The 18,502-nt window shown below is 32.3% G+C and overlaps 1 protein-coding gene across 1 annotated transcript in view; it reads right to left on the bottom strand.

Annotated features, from left to right (window-relative positions):
* The window catches only part of LOC127707379 (TPR and ankyrin repeat-containing protein 1-like), a 129,916-nt gene that overhangs the window by 100,909 nt on the left and 10,505 nt on the right, over positions 1–18,502 (bottom strand). Inside the window, exons 4-10 of the mRNA XM_052211867.1 lie at positions 16,541–16,700; positions 15,477–15,824; positions 9,454–9,723; positions 8,049–8,299; positions 6,857–7,013; positions 6,288–6,446; positions 5,845–6,060 (exon numbers count right to left, since the gene is read on the bottom strand). Of these exons, the coding sequence (XP_052067827.1) occupies positions 5,845–6,060; positions 6,288–6,446; positions 6,857–7,013; positions 8,049–8,299; positions 9,454–9,723; positions 15,477–15,824; positions 16,541–16,700 (1,561 nt within the window). The remainder of the gene's footprint in view (positions 1–5,844; positions 6,061–6,287; positions 6,447–6,856; positions 7,014–8,048; positions 8,300–9,453; positions 9,724–15,476; positions 15,825–16,540; positions 16,701–18,502) is intronic.

Genomic DNA, 18,502 nt, shown 5'->3' with positions numbered 1-18,502 from the left:
GGTCAAGGTCAGATGATATCTGCCAGACAGACATATACACCTTACAATCATTCCATTCAACAAATATAGTTGACCTATTGGTTATAGTTTAAGAAAAACAGACCAAAACACAAAAACTAAACACTGAGCAATGAACCATGAAAATGAGGTCAAGGTCAAATAAAACCTGCCAGTCTGACATGTACATTGTAAAATATTTCCATACACGAAATATAGTTGACCTATTGCATATAGTATTAGAAAAAAAGACCAAAGCACAAAAACTTAACTTTAACCACTGAACCATGAAAATGAGGTCAAGGTCAGATGACACCTGCCAGTTGGACATGTACACCTTACAATCATTCCATACACCAAATATAGAAGACCTATTGCTTATAGTATCTGATATATGGACTTGACCACGAAAACTTAACCTTTGTTCACTGATCCATGATATGAGGTTGAGGTCAGATGAAAACTGTCTGACGGGCATGAGGACCTTGCAAGGTACGCACATATTAAATATAGTTATCCTATTACTCATAATAAGAGAGAAATTAACATTACAAAAAATTTTAACTTTTTTTTCAAGTAGTCACTGAACCATGAAAATGAGGTCAAGGACAATGGACATATGACAGACGGAAACTTCTTAACATAAGGCATCTATATACAAAGTTTGAAGCATCCAGTTCTTCCACCTTTGACAATATAAAGCTTTTAAGAAGTTAGCTAACGCCGCCGCCGCCAGATCACTATCCCTATGTCGGGCTTTCTGCGACGCAGGCTCAACAAAAATTGTACAAATCGTCATTAAAGGGCAATAACTCTAATAAGGAGTCAATTGACGATTTCAACCATAAGCCTTGTTTGTAGAACTTGTCCTTCTGATTATTTTTGCAATTTAAAATTTCTCTCTATCTATTATAGTTTTCAAGATAATTGGCAAAAATGAAAAAAAAAGTGGTAAAATTTGTCATTTAAGGGCAGTAACTCCTACAGGAAATCGTCTGACAGTTTTGATATATATGGACAATTGGTAGAGCTCAACATTCTGAACAATTTTACCTTTTTCAGATTTCCTCTATTTATAACTGTTATCAAATTAATAGACAAAACTTGCATTTTACCCCATATGGGTCAATATCCCTAATGCGCCTCGAAATGAGGAACTCAAAAGTTGTGTGTAAACAAAAAATCTCTGTGTAGTGATATTTGACACGTTTCTATGATAAACAAGTGACTGAGCTTAACCATTTGTGTTGATTTAGAAAGTAGGGGAACATAGAATAAATGTGTAAAAACTATGGAGCTATTAAATGTGTTCAAAGTATTAAATTTTCAAAGAACTTATTGTGTTAAAAAAGGGATTTTTTACCACGAGGAGCCGCATCACGAAAGGATTCTCGGGGTTTGCTAATTTACGGAAAAAGTAATCTCACTTCGTACCCCGAAAATTTAACCACATATGTGAAAATGCCACAGCTTCAAAACAAGCTATCATACATATCCAAGTTTACCATATGGACTGGGCTACAGGAAAAAACGTTACCATTACCACCTATGTAAAAACAATTAAAGATATTGAGCCATATGTTCTATTTTAAGCCCCGTCGTCCATCTTTGTTGGCACGCGGGGTCATCGGACACATTTTTTAAACTAAATAACCGAATGATGATTGTGGCCAAGTTTGATCTTACTTTGTAATACCACCATTGATTTTCCCCTATTAGTCTTTGTTAAATTTGCACTTTTCAAAAAATTGTGCAGAATTTATCTTTGTTTCAAATAAAGAAATACTTGGCATGAGTAAAGTTTTATCCTGTCCAGTACTATAGAAAAAATTTCACATAACATTTCATTGCATATAAGAAAATAACCATCACTGGAAGTTAACCAATCAAATTTTCCCCCTTTTTTAACCTGTGTACAAGCTTTAGTAACCATGTAACCTCAAGTTTCCAAAATATTCTATAGAAACCTCAAATAAAAAAATAATGGTGCTTTGAAATACCCAAGATATATGTTTATGACCCAGAAATGTTTTACTGCAATGAAATGTAGGATCAATTACCTACAACTGTCAAATTCAAGGGAATATTTTTTTTCAACCTATTTTCGTATGCAACCAGATGTGACGTACAATGATTTGGTGGTATTACACCTTTTAGGCACAATCATAAAGTTTTTGTTTACCCCGAGAGATCCGAAAGGAACTTGTTATTTAATAGAAAAAGGAATGAAAACATTTATATTATTAAATTGTAAGTAAACATGACACAATAAAGTCTTTATTGTGTAATTATCATTCTGATCTACAGGAATAACTGATAATCAAGGGAAATAACACACTTCATACGAGTAAAGTGAGATACATCATCACATGTGCTTTTATCCAATAATTTGACCCCTGGTCATTAGAAATCATATGCAAATAAACAGACAAACATGTATTAAGCAAATCATGAATTATTATATATTTTAATGCACACTAGCAAATCACAAGATATTGTCTTTTCTCAGTAAAAAAGGGGGAGGGTCAAACCTTTTGAAAACAATAGTGCTATGCCTATTCAACTATTAAGATACTACTCATTGCTTCTAATATAAAAGGTTTAAATGAAGGTTGATAAGCCACAACGATGAAGCATTTTTCTTTCTTTGTGGTAAAACTTTCAAGAATTTGATGTTTTCTCTCTCAATAATATTTATGTATTTAAATCAAATGATAACACAGCCTGAGTAAAATTTTTTGTCTTATTTCAGTTCCAGACATATCATTACTTTTTAACCTGAGACTGCAAACTAGAGGTTTTAAAAAGTTCTGAATAACTGATAAGCATTTTGTTTTATTAGGCAAGCTCTAAATTGTTTATTTATGGTATTTATGGAATTGAAATTACAGTCGGTATGTTAAAAATATGCTGATATGAAAACTGTTGCTATGGTCTTGATATTATATAAATGCTTAGTTACTGATCTTTTCGACTCCATATTTCGAGTTAAACCTAGCGGCAACTGTTCCTCATGTAACACTGAAAACTATAATTAGCATTATTTTGATCTGTCGTTATTTAATGACGCCATAATACATGTGATGTCACAATGTTTCCTTTAAAACCTCATGTGGATTTCTCACTGATAAAAGGTTTTCACTGAAATACATGTAAAAAACATTTTTTTTTAAATAGAATTATGTGAAAGGACAAGTTTTGAAAATTTGCACTTCATTGCACTCTAATTATATGATAAAAATGACATTCACAGTAGTTTAGAGTGGTTTCTACAGTATAAAATACCAGATTTCCACTTGTATAAATAATTAAGTATTTTGGTGTTTTTTTTATGAAATCTACATTTTTGCATAATTTCTCTGTGAAAATGCACTTTTATGCACCAGGAAATTTTATTGAATGCTTAACAGGGTCTGTGTATTGTAATTTAAGGTTGTCATCAGATGTTTTGTCCATGTTTTGACTAGTGAAGGACCACTATACTGGAAGAAATTAATTATACATACACATTGTATTCAAAATAAATAAATATAGCGATAAAAGTGTCATTGCCTTATAGTGCTGAAACAACTTTATTTTTTTTCAGAAATGGACAAAAATACACAGATTTATTCAGAATGTCATACCGATGAAGATCACATAAAAATATTTGGAAAAATCAGAACTATGGATTTCAATATGGGTCAATATCCCTAATGTGCCTCGAAATGAGGAACTCAAAAGTTGTATGTAAACAAAAAATCTCTGTGTAGTGATATTTGACACGTTTCTATGATAAACAAGTGACTGAGCTTAACCATTTGTGTTGATTTAGAAAGTAGGGGAACATAGAATAAATGTGTAAAAACTATGGAGCTATTAAATGTGTTCAAAGTAATAAATTTTCAAAGAACTTATTGTGTTAAAAAAGGGATTTTTTACCACGAGGAGCCGCATCATGAAAGGATTCTCGGGGTTTGCTAATTTATGGAAAAAGTAATCTCAATTCGTACCCCGAAAATTTAACCACATATGAGAAAATGTCACAGCTTCGAAACGAGCTATCATACATATCCAAGTTTACGATATGGACTGGGCTACAGGAAAAAACGTTTCCATTACCGCCTATGTAAAAACAATTAAAGATATTGACCCATATGTTCTATTTTTAGCCATGTCGTCCATCTTTGTTGGCACGCGGGGTCATCGGACAAATTTTTTAAACTAAATAACCGAATGATGATTGTGGCCAAGTTTGATCTTACTTTGCTGAACATTATTGCTGTTTACAGTTTATCTCTATCTATAATAATATATAATATAATAATTACCAAAAACTGCAAAATTTCCTTAAAATTACCAATTCAGGGGCAGCAACCCAACAATTGGTTGTCTGAATTGTCTGACAATGTCAGGGCAGATAGATCTTAACCTAATGAACATTTTAACCCCGTCAGATTTGCTCTAAATGCTTTAATTTCAGAGATATAAGCCAAAAACTGCATTTTACCCCTATGTTCTATTTTTAGCCATGGCGGCCATGTTGGTTGGCAGGCGGGGTTGTCAGACAGATTTTGTAAACTAAATACCATATTAATGATTGTGGCCAAGTTTGATTCTATTTGGCCCAGTAGTTTCAGAGGAGAAGATTTTTGTAAAAGATTACAAAAAATTACAAAAAATTGTTAAAAATTGACTATAAAGGGCCATAACTCATTAAGGGGTCAATTGACAATTTTGGTCATAATAACTTATTTGTAGATCTTACTTTGCTGAACATTATTGCTGTTTACAGCTTATCTCTTTCTATAATAGTATTCAAGATAATAACCAAAAACAGCGAAATGTTCTTAAAATTACCAATTCAGGGGCAGCAACCCAACAACGGATTGTCTGATTTGTCTGAAAATTTCAGGGCAGATAGAAATTGACCTGATGAACAATTTAACCTCATGTCAGATTTTCTCTTTATGCTTTGGTTCCAGAGATATAAGCCAAAATTTACATTTTACCCCTATGTTCTATTTTTAGCAATGGGGGCCATCTTGGTTGCTGGGCAGGGTCATCGGACAAATTTTTTATAACTAAATACCCTAATAATGATTCTGGCCAAGTTTGGTTAACTTTGGGCCAGTAGTTTCAGAGGAGATGATTTTTGTAAAAGTTAACAACGGACGCCAAGTGATGAGAAAAGCTCACTTGGCCCTTTTAGACCAGGTGAGCTAAAAAGAATGGTGCATTGTAAGCAAAGCGTTGACACATGATCAGTATTTCAATCAGATTGAAAATGTTAATTGAATTATTTCCAAAGGTAATGACTGCAAGAGATTTATTGGCCTTGATTCACATGCATTGTTCTAACAAGGTTGGAAAAAGTTTAACCTTTCGGTCTATTTTATGCTATGACATTGGATGGTATAGTATATATATATATATATGCAGTAGTGTGTGGTCTAAGCTGTTTTCTAAACGTCTCTTATTTTCCTAAATGCAAAATAGTATTTTATAGCTTTAAAATGTATTGAAGAGGAGTGGAGCATGCAAACAAACAGTGCCCATAATGAACAAAACAAAAAAAATACTAAGTTCATCTATTTGTAAATGCTTGATTAATTCAAGAAAACATAAAATTTCACAAGATGCATCCCCAGTATTTTAATATCCTTAAAACAGAAATGTGTACAGCAATAACAAATAGTCACCCAAAATTCTGTGAACTGATTTTCTAGGAAACCCAATTTAAAGTAAAAAAAAGTTTTCACTGATATTTGATACATTAATCTATAGACCCATTTCAAAAGTTTTAAACCAACCATATATTTGGAAGTATAAAGTCTGTAAACAGTTAAATATATCAACATTATCTACCTGTAATGAGAGCATATCTGACAACAGCATGTACACAGGTATCTCTTTCATCAGCTAGGAAGTTAAGATAGTTTCCTTTATGTCTGTATAGTAGCACTACCAATGTAGGAGTCAACCAACTAGCTGGTATTGTCATATATCTAACAGTCTTCAGGTATTCAAATACGGTGCCAAATGACATACTGTTGGTGGCTGCCTGAGCTGCTACCCCTACTCCTGTACAAATATAAGATAATAGTAGAAAGATGCATTATTTAAACACTGAAGATGCTAGTGATAATGTTTGGTTACACCTTTTTCATGTAAAAAACAGATAATTGTAAAGAGATTCAGTAGTTGAAAACTCAGCTGGTGGCTGAATGGGTGTCACCTGCTGTCTCCATAACATATAAGAATGGGGCACCCTAAAATCACTCCTATCAAAAATCAGTATAATAATGTACCTCTGCTAACAGGATCTTTAGGAACATCTGTTGACATCCCCATCAATAGATATCTAATGGTCAGCCAGTCACCTGTCTTTGATAACTTTATTAAGATATTGCTCCACATCTCTTGGTCCCCTAGTGACAACATCTTGTACTTGTCTCTTTTCTCTAAATCTGGGGATACAATAAATGGTTAATCAATGATGTTACTTTCCCAGGAAAGTTATCACAATAAATCATTATTTTTAAACAAACACCAAGCTTCAATGCATTTGTATTACTTAATTGAACTTAGTGCCACTGTTGCAGTCACATTTGCCCCTGCTCATATATTTTACCTAGTGGTTTCAGGAGCATGTTTTTTTTATTGGCCAGTCAGAATCAGATTGCCATTGGGAGCCACATTATTCATCCAATTAGAACAAAATGAGAATTGTGTTCCTAATCGACTATCCAAATAGTATTCCTTTCCAAGTTTGGTTCAAATTGCCCAGGTGGTTTCAGAGAAGAATGTAAATTGTCAAAGAGAGGAAAGATGAAGTTTCTCTTACCTTGAATACCTTGTCATATAGTTGAGTTCCTACCTGGAATATCTTTGAACAAGACAGCTGCTTCTGTCATGAAGTTAAGTTTGTCTCCAGGGTAAACATCGTAACATGATGTAAACATGCTAAGGAATGTTGAATAGGCTTCTGTAAATCTCTTCATCTGTTTCAATTCCTGACCTTTTCTCCAGTAACCCTAGTATTATAGATATAATAAATTCAAATTATGTATATAATAATAATAAACATAAGAGGAAACTAAGACCCTTTTCCCCTGAACTTGGAAATCCCTTTATTTCATAATCTTGTTATACATATACATTGATTTTCAGGGTACCAACTTCTAATCATATTAAAATGGAGGTTGCTTGATTTTTTTATGTATAACTATGTTGACATTGACCATTTTTAACACTGTATACATCCCTGTATATGATTATAACAGGGTTTCCAAGACTACCATATTGTCCATCACTGACTTCATTTGATATAAAATTGCATCAAAGTTAAATGTGTAATAGAAAAGAAAGGATATAAATCTTACTGACAGACACTTACATTAAAATGTTTACTGTTCAATTCAAACAATTACGAACTAATAGCCAACAAGAAGTGGCAGCAGAACACATCAGATGATTGCTTTCAAGGTATGTCTCATAATCATAAGCTCTTCATTAAACATCAAATCATTGATACAAACCAAGAAAATTTTAATAACAAAATTTAAGTCTTAAAGGTACAGTATATTCAAAAGACCTTTTCCAGAAGGATCTTCCAAATATTATTCCTGCTTAGACTGAATTCAATTGGCTAACTAGTTTTAGAGAAAAGCTAAGAATAAAGACATGAATAGCAGTATTCAGTTCACACTTGGCAAGAAGAAAAATTATAATACAAAACAACATTACAGCTATGTCAAGGTGTTCTATTAATAATCAACATTTTTATTCTTAAAATTTATTATACTGTGGATTAATTTATTTTCGTGGATTGAGGAAAAATTGTTGCTTTGAGGTTATTTCATTATGTGGTTTTGCCAAAATCTACATATATATATATATGCACCTTTAATAAACTAGTACTTCGTTGAATTTTGAAATTTGTGGTTTCCCTTTACCCACAGGATCCCTGAAAATTTGTATCCCACGAATAATAATGAATCCACAATAGATGATCAATTTTAAAACAACTGTCAGATTATTTCTTTATACTACTAAATCCTAGATTTTACCTTGTACCAAGAACTATCACTTTTAATTGATTCATCTGCATCCTTCAAAGCTTCTTTATGCATACCCATCATGCTGTAGACATTTGATCTGTTGCTTAGCAACACTGCTGCTTCTCTTTTAAATGCAGAGTTATCTCCACATAGTTGTAAACCCTTGGTATACATCTGTATAGCCTGGCCATTATTGGTGTATTTCAGTGCATCGTTACCCTTATTTTTAAACATTATGATCTGCTTCCTGATTTCTTCATCTAGAAAAGAGAAAGGAACCCATGGGACAGTACTCGTACTACACAATCTTCAACTTCAATTTTATATTTGATATGAACACAAAAAAATATTTTCATAACAATATTTTTCATGTAATTTCAAAATTAGTGGAAATGGTTTAATTCAGGATTTATTGACCATATAAGATCGTTTATTTTAATTTAAAGACCATTAGGCATTCATACTTTATAGCTGTTGAAGGATTTTAGTTAGTAGTACTGTTTATATTTGATAATATATTGAGTTCTGTTCATATGAGTGATCATATAGGTATTCTCTTATGGCTGTGTTCTGTTGTCTACTTCTTGCATGATGAGATATTTCTCTTATCACACTGTTAGGAGTGTGATACTAAAAATTAGTCAAATTTGATTGGCTGATCCAACATCAGGAGATATTATTGTGACAATTCCATTGGATATTCCTTAGGTCATTGATGAATTTCAAAGGTTAAGACAATGTTCATTTGTCCCATGGCAACAGAGATATGTGATTTCTTCTATAATATACAAAACACTCATACTTTTCATCTGAAAATAATCTGACATTTTATAAAATTTTATTTCATTCTGAAGTGTACAAAAAGTTTTAAAATGTCTGATGTTAAAAGTTTGATGCCGGAACAAAACAAATGACGTCATATTGGTATGTCAGTGCAAAAGACTAGATCAACGATTCACGGAATTTTTAATTCAAAACATTGAGAATATTTACCACAAGAGAAATAGGTGTAACAACTCTTGAGAATTGGATATCGCTAGAAATCAACTCTTGTTATTTAATTTAAATAGTATTAATAAACTTGCACATGGCTTGTTTATTATTATACTAAAATTAAATAACTCAAGTTGATATCAAGCGATATCCCATTCACACTCGTTATGAAATCTATAGTTAACTTATCAGATACTGTTTGACAAGTTTGATAAAGTAATTTTTGTACATGATAAGGATGGATGCCTTATCATTATGTCTTTTATTAGGTGTGTACTAGTTTTGCTTTTTATTTAAATATATGAATTTGTTGAACTGACCATGCAATGAATTAGACCTTGTTTAAATTTATTTTTCATGGTATACTCTACTTTTTCTAATGAAAGTTTCTCCATATTTAATCTACACAACAAATATTTACCTGCATTATTTTTTGCTGCCTGTAATAATGTAAAGCCCTGGTCAGTTGGTTTTAGGTAATCGATTGGTAGCTGTCCAGACATATTCTTCAAATAAGCTGTACATCCGCTGTTCATCAACAATCTTAAAATAGTTTCTCCAAGTGTGGTATTAACCATCCCGGACTTTACAACTAAATGGACAGCCGAATCACCATTTTTATCTATCATATCTTTTTTGACTTGACTATCAATGAAAGTTGCCAACAAAAACTTCAAAAATTCTAAATCCCCTACAATTATAACATAAATGTATAGTATTCCAAAGAATGTGTAGAATTTATCCCCAATATGTTTATCGCTATAAATAAAATAATGGTGGACATGCTTAGTTCATTAAAAACTAAATAATATGCTCAAGTCTTTGCTCTTAAGGTCTTACTACATGTATCACAAGGACTTTGGTCAAATAACTATGAAAATAAGGTCAAGGTCAGATAACAAGAAGTTGAGCAATTGTCTTGCTAAGCATACCTCCACTCATAATTCAAAGTATGGACAAACAGGAAGTAGGTGTTTGACAGATATTAAAAGCACTACCATGTTACAAGTCGTCAATGTGAAGCTTTTGAATAACTATGAAGTCATTCTGTTCAGTAGTACTGGAGAAATGTGTACTAGTAATTAAAATATTATGTTCCATTTAATTATTAAACTAGAGGCTCTCAAGAGCCTGTGTCGCTCACCTGTATTTACTGATGTTTTGGAAATCATGTAAAATAAGGTTAAAATCATAATTAATAGTATTAGATATTAGATATTATAATGATATCTAAGATAATAACAAAAAACTGCAAAATTTTTGTAAAATTACTAACTCAGGGGCAGCAACCCAACAACGGGTTGTCGGATTTGTCTGAAAATTTCAGGGCAGATAAATCTAAATCTGAAGAACATTTTTGCCACCTTGTCAGATTTGCTCTAAATGCTTTAGTTTCAGAGATATAAACCAAAAACTGCATTTTACCCCTATGTTCTATTTTATTACCAAGTCGCCCATGATGGTTGGAAAGCGGGGTCATCGGACAAATTTTTTAAACTAGATACCCTAATTATGATTATGGCCAAGTATGGTTAAATTTGTCTCAGTAGTTTCACAGATGAAGATTTTTGTAAACGATTACAAAAATTTACAAAAAATTGTTAAAAATTGACTATTAAGGGCAATAACTCCTAAAGGGGTCGACTGACAATTTTGGTCATGACAACTTATTTGTAGATCTTACTTTGCTGAACATTATTGCTGTTTACAGTTTATCTCTATCTATAATAATATTCAAGATAATAACCAAAAACTGCAAAATTTCCTTAAAATTACCAATTCAGGGGCAGCAACCCAACAACAGGTTGTCAGATTTGTCTGAAAATTTCAGGGCAGATAGATCTTGACCTGATAATCAGTTTTCCCCTTTCTCAGATTTACTCTAAATGCTTTGGTTTCAGAGATATAAGCCAAAATCTACATTTTATCCCTATGTTCTATCGGGGTCTTCGGACACATTTTTTAAACTAGATACCCTAATAATGATTGTGGCCAAGTTTGGTTAAATTTGGCCCAGTGGTTTCAGAGGAGAAGATTTTTGTAAAAGTTTACGGACGACGGACGCAAAGTGATGAGAAAAGCTCACTTGACCTTTCAGGTCAGGTGAGCTAAAAATCAAAGTATTAGCAAAGATGAAATAGGTGCCTCACAGATCCAAAATGTGCTCAAAGTTACACCACTTCATTGTCAAGCTAACCAAATATGAAGTAATTCTCTTTCAGTAGTATAGGAGAAATGTGTGATGACAAAATTAAGTTGATTCAACATATTGAAGATTCAAAGTATAAGCAAACAGGAAATAGGTGTCTACCAGTTCCAAATAAAATGCTTCGCTGGGGCGCAGCTTGATACGACCGCAGAGGTCGAACCCTGAACAGTTGGGGCAAGTATGGACACAACATTCAAGCTTGATACAGCTCTGAATTTGGATTGTTATTAAATATTTGACACAGCATAGGTTTCTGACACAGAAAGAATGTGGTCTAAGAACTTGATTTTTTTTAATTTACCTATTATGGTCCAATGTCCAAAATCAAAATACATGGTTAGATTCAGCATATCAAAGAACCCCATATATTCAATTTTTGTTAAAATCAAACAAAGTTTAATTTTGGACCCCAACTTGGACAAACTTGAAAACTGGGCCCATAATCAAAAATCTAAACACATGTTTAGATTCAGCATATCAAAGAACCCCAAGAATTCAATTTTTGCTAAAATCAAACTAAGTTTAATTTTGGACCCTTTGGACCTTAATGTAGACCAATTTAAAAAACTGGACTTCAAATTAAAAATCTAAATACACAGTTAGATTTGGAATATCAAAGAACCCCAATAATTCAATTTTTGATGAAATCAAACGAAGTTTAATTTTGGACCCTTTTGACCTCAATATGAACCAATTTGATAGCGGGGCCCACAAATAAAAAATCTAAATTCATGGTTAGATTCAGCATATCAAAGAACCCCGTATATTCAATTTTTGTTGAAATCAAAAAAAGTTTAATTTTGGACCCCAACTTGGACCAACTTGAAAACTGGGCCCATAATCAAAAATCTAAACACATGTTTAGATTCAGCATATCAAAGAACCCCAAGAATTCAATTTTTGTTAAAATCAAACCAAGTTTAATTTTGGACCCTTTGGACCTCAATGAAGACCAATTTAAAAAACGGGACCCAAATTAAAAATCTAAAAACACGGTTAGATTTGGCATATCAAAGAACCCCAATAATTCAATTTTCGATGAAATCAAACAAAGTTTAATTTTGGATCCTTTTGACCTCAATATGAACCAATTTGATAGCGGGGCCTACAAATAAAAAATCTAAATACATGGTTAGATTCAGCATATCAAAGAACCTCATATATTCAATTTTTGTTGAAATCAAACAAAGTTTAATTTTGGACCCCAATTTGGACCAACTTGAAAACTGGGCCCATAATCAAAAATCTAAATACATGTTTAGATTCAGCATATCAAAGAACCCCATATATTCAATTTTTGTTGAAACCAAACAAAGTTTAAATACTGGACCCTATCTTGGACCAACTTAAAAACTGGGCCCATAATCAAAAATCTAAACACATGTTTAGATTCAGCAAATCAAAGAACCCCAAGAATTCAATTTTTGTCAAAATCAAACTAAGTTTAATTTTGGACCCTTTGGACCTCAATGTAGACCAATTTAAAAAACAGGACCCAAAATTAAAAACCTAAATACACAGTTAGATTTGGAATATCAAAGAACCCCAATAATTCAATTTTAGATGAAATCAAACAAAGTTTAATTTTGGACCCTTTTGACCTCAATATGAACCAATTAGATAACGTGGTCCACAAATAAAAAATCTAAATACATGGTTAGATTCAGCATATCAAAGAACCCCATATATTCAATTTTTGTTGAAATCAAACAAAGTTTAATTTTGGACCCCAATTTGGACCAACTTGAAAACTGGGCCAAAAATCAAAAATCTAAATACATGTTTAGATTCAGCATATCAAAGAACCTCATATATTCAATTTTTGCTAAAATCAAACAAAGTTTAATTTTGGACCCTTTGGACATTAATGTAGACCAATTTGAAAACTGGACCCAAAATTAAAAATCTAAATACACTGTTAGATTCGGCATAACAAATAAATAAATGTGATCAAAGATTTTACAAATCTAATGCGCCATACTGTGCAATTAAAGATTACTTCGTGAAATTTTTCAATATTTGAAATTTGAAAAAAAAATAATATTTGAAGAATAATTCTTTTTAATTTCTGAAATCTGAAATGAGAAAAAATTGGCCCCCCACAATTTCTTTTTATCCCCCCCCCCTTTTTCCCCCCAAAAAATTCTTTCCCTCAAGATATGGTCATAATCTCAATTCAAATTTCCAATGGAGTTGGCAACTATAATTACCCATTTAAATTTACCATAGTGCTAACTTAATCTATTTTATAATAGAATTAATAAAAATATAGTGTCAAATCTTTCATATGGATTTTTTTGTAAAAAAAAAAGATGAAAACATTTGCAGATATTTTTACTGGTCTTCCTTTATAAATATGCATTTCTTTAAACATAATTTAAAAGCAGTGTAAGGGAAGTAACCAAAACGTTGTATTTGGATTACCTCCCTTACACTGTTTTAGATTATCTTTATTGTTCATTAACCATTACTTTATACATAATTTAAAAGCAGTGTAAGGGAGATAATTTCAATGATGTATTTGATTTATCTCCCTTACACTGCTTTAAATTATGTTTTGTACTAAAGTATTTGTCCATTAACCAGGACAACCTTGTTTTTCCCCCTTTTTTGCCCCTAATTCCTAAACGGTTTGAGCCATAACCCCCCAAAGCAAATCCTAACCATCCCTTTGTGGTATGGAAACTTGTAGTATAATTTCAGAGAGATCCATACACCGTTCCACAGTTATTGTCTGGAAACTAGAAAATGCTCATTTTTGGCCCCTTTTTGGCCCCTAATTCCTTAACTGTTGGTACCATAACCCCCAAAATCAATCCCAACCTTCCTTTTGTGGTATTTAACCTTGTGGTCAAATTTCAAAAAGATCCATTCACTTAAACTAAAGTTAGAGTGCGAAAACCAATATGTATTCGGACGACGACGACGACGACGCCAACGTCATACCAATATACGACCACAAAATTTTTTTGCGGTCGTATAAAAACAACTGATCACTTTCAAGCTGCTAACCAAATATAAAGTGATTCAGTTCCCTTGTACTTGAGAAAAATGTGACAAAATATTTGCTGGACTAACACTGTAGAAATATTTAAAGGTCATTAGACTAAAACAGATTTTATTGCAAACTAATTAATTGTTGATTACAATGCAGATTAGTGAAGATGACATTTCTATTGCAATCTTCCACACTTTGTTAGTTTTCATTGCATCAAGTTAATCGAAGTTGTATCATTAATGTATGTCTTCAAACATCAGCCATTTATCTAACAAGATAATACAAAATATATATAATAAAAAAATTTAAACTCACCCACATAATATCTAAACAAAAAAAAACCAACTGATATATACAATTAACAGTCAGAGATCTGACATAAACAAGTCAGAATTGTCAAGACTTGTGCAAGTCAGATTATGCATTTTTACAAAGGAGTAACAGTATTTTTAGACTTTATAAAGTCAGAATGTGCCCAACTTATTCAGGTCAGATTATGTTCAGTGGATTGTGAAGTTTCAGTATTTTAAGATTTGTAGCAAACCTATTCAGTAAGTTACCATGAATATTGGTACGATGCATAACAATACCAAAATCAATCTATTCATGCTGGTTTTCAAGTAAATCCATTGTTTATACAGAATCTTTTTTACAATTTATCATAAATACATACTTACATAAAATGGTTAATTTCATATGATTCCGTTTTTTTAGGGTCTTATTCATATTTTTTGTTGATAAAAAAGTGTTTGTGGAAGGCATTTTTAACATTGTCATGTGGATGCTTAACTTTTAAATATGGGTGCATTGCCCAAAAAGGTTAACAATTTAGGTATATTTCTGACTTGTAGAAGTAGAAAAAAAAATTATTTTTGTTTTGAGGAAAAAATTGCATATTATTTCATCTGACTTGTAGAAGTTAGCTTTTGACTAAAAATGATGGGAGGTGTCTCATAACACCAAATATTCTGACTTACACGAGTCACCCAATTCTGACTTGTTTATGTCAGAGCTCTGACTGATTAATGTTACACCTATTCAGCTATATATCAAGATTTTCTTGAGGCAATATATCAAGATAAGAATTATTGAAGGTAATCTCAAATGATTGCAATATAAATAATTTTTCATTGAAAATTTTTATTAATAACTTGAGAAGAATTTGGAACTGTGTTACTAAATATCCTGACTAAAAGGTGTAAGCCCAATAGGTTTGTTTACAAATATTTTACTGTACCTGTTTCTAAAGCGGTCTGGACTCCAATGTGAATAGCAGCCTGTCCTAATGTTAGTTCCATCTGTTCAAAAGAAGAACCATATCCTAGGAGAGCAATTGCTAACTGTATTCCCCAGCTTTTCTTCTGAGATACTGATGTTTCTCTCAGGAGGTCTCCAACAGGAACAAAAGATAAGTCTAGATCACAAAATGATTCTGCTAATTCATCATTATCCCCAGAGGATACTCCTGTCACTAAGTAGCTAATGGCTTCCCAAGCCTTGTTATATATCAATCTTTGTATAACCTTGACTTTAGTCGACTTCTCGCTTGGTTTTAGGCTTCGAAGAAATGGATTAACTGAGCAACCTGCAAAAATATTGTGTCTGTATTCTAAATTTTTATTTAAGCCAAAATAAAATTAAATGTGTTACCCTAACCACCAAATTTTTTATGTCGCAAAATGACACCCCTACTTTTTATTAGTACTGTTCTGTTTTCAAACTGGGAGTATAAGAATTATCTTTTCAGCTATGTAGAAAACTGACCTAAGAAAGCCATTATCAACATAAAATAAGCATTTTTAGGTGCTATATGCTAGATGAGAAACTCAGCACCTACCTTCAAAGGTCTACAATTGTTTATATACCTTCCTAATTTTGCAGTAAGAGGTTGCTCTTGGTTGGCAACATCATTTCTTTTAAGCAACAAAAAACTTCACATGTTCAGAATGAAAACTTGAGTAGCAATTGTTGTGTGCTTCTTCAGTGGATATGTAGGACTTTAAGTAACATGAAAGAAATATTGTTTACTGGTAGTGAAGAAATATTTACAAAACATGATTTACAAGATCTAAAAAATGTACCAAAATTATCTCAATCCAAACAATCTTGTTGAATCAAGAGGACTGCTAAATAAAACACTGAAAGGGCTACTGAGCACATACCTTCAAATTCTATTTCAGCCAACAAAGCACTCTAAAAACATACAAATTACTTAAATTCACAGATAAACAATACTGTTATGAATTATTCTTGGTGGACTTTGGGACTTAGCGAACAGATGAGCCTATACGACCTGTTTACCTTTGGCATGGCTAAGAATTGTTGCCATCTCTGTAAAAAAAGTCAGCTGATCATCCTTATTAGAATATTTCATACAAGCATCTATTCCTTCATTCAATATATCCACAGCTCTGTACAATTGTCCTAGTTCTTTTAAAACTTGGCTTGCTCTCCAGAAACCCTAAAATGGTTAAGATAAGATTTTCATATAGTAATGGTTAGTGTACTTCAACTAATCAGCAATAAAAGACAGACTATTATAAGTAAGCTGCTGATACAGGTAATGCATGTGCGATGATACATGTCAACATGCCGTGTATTAATAATCCATTTTTCTTGTTAATAAAAATATCACGTTTTCAGTTTTGACTGGTATATGGACAGGACCATGCAGTCATAAAAGTGGTAAAGGGTTATTTTTCGTGCAACGTTTTCAGTCTTTTTATTTCATGTGTTTTCGTGTTTTGACGTTTTATTTCTCGTATTCTCGTGTTTGGTTCGATGTGCGTGCTTCGTGTTTCCCCTTATTTAGATTCCGTGTTTCGTGTCGGTACTCTTAATTTCTCGTGCTTGTCCTGCATTTGATTAAAAAGTAAATCGGGACTAATTCAAAGTCAGCCCGGATATTGTTTTACTATGAATAATATTTTTTTTCAAATCTGATGCAACTAGGGGACGCTAAAAGGTAGTCGCAGGGTCTTCATGTCCATTAAATAATGACTGCATGATCTCTAAGAACGGCTGAGTAATAACTTCTAGTACTTTTTTCCTTAATATTTACAATACTATTTTTCGTGCTTTGCTTTTGAAAATTTGAAAATTATGAATAAACATTCGTTTGAGTTTTGTGTGATCCTATCTTATGAACATCTATACAAATTTATTTTTCATGTTTTCAACATCAAATAATGCATGAGGTAAATCCAGATAATATGCAAAAACGGCATGGTGTTCTTACATATAATACATCCAGGTCGATATTCTCTAGTGGACTTATGGATCCTATATCATCATATGTTAACTATTACACAGACAAAACTGGAAAGTAACACCTATGTTTCACCTCCTTCAACATTCAAAGCAGGCAAGACAGATTGGGGTCATGGAACAGTAAATGGGCAATTTCACAGAATTTTAGATTTTGCATACAATTTGAACAAGTAGAATTCTCAAAATAAACATGATAACTGGGGACAATAACATGTGTGCATAGAATCTGATGGCCCACTTGCACCCTTACATGTTCTGTGAACTTCAAACTCTGGGTAAAAACCCTGTTATGGAATATATTTTTTAATAAATTGGGAATGTGTCCATGGGACACAGATGATGCCCCTGCTTGCATATAATGTTATAAAGGGACAAACAGTAAAAGTGACGCTACCCTAATTCGAACTCGATCAGAGTTTTGTGGTAATAAGCATTGTGTATAAGTTTCATAACATTTGGTTGAGGCAAACTTAAGTTAGAGAACGGAAACAAAAAATTCAGCATTTTTTTCCATTTGTAAAGGGACATAACTCTAGAAAGGTAAAAGTGACGCCACCCTAATACAAACTTTATCTGTGTTTTGTGGTAATAAGCATTGTGTATAAGTTTCATAATATCTGTTTGAGGCAAACTAAAGTAAGAGAACAGAAACCAATTTAAGGATGTACAGACGTACAGATGGACAAAGGAAAAACTTAATGCCCCCTACGTTACTTCAGGGGCAAAAAATTAAATCATCATGATAATGGACATTTGTACTGTATGTTTAATGTTAATGTGACACAATGGAAAACAACCTCAAAACACAGATCTTAGCCTGATAAAATGCTGATGAACAATACAAATAAATAGGTTGCAAAACAAATGCACCCTACTATTGTATTGGGGCTAAAATTAAAGTAAATTATACTGAATTTCAATGCAAAATTTAAATCTTTGTAACTTAATTGACCTGAATATTTTCAAAAGCTAAATTTCTTGCAGTTAGAAAAC

Source organism: Mytilus californianus, unplaced genomic scaffold, assembly GCF_021869535.1.
Source record: "Mytilus californianus isolate M0D057914Y unplaced genomic scaffold, xbMytCali1.0.p SCAF_1, whole genome shotgun sequence".
Taxonomy (NCBI): domain Eukaryota; kingdom Metazoa; phylum Mollusca; class Bivalvia; order Mytilida; family Mytilidae; genus Mytilus; species Mytilus californianus.
This window is presented reverse-complemented; position numbering and strand designations above follow the sequence as displayed.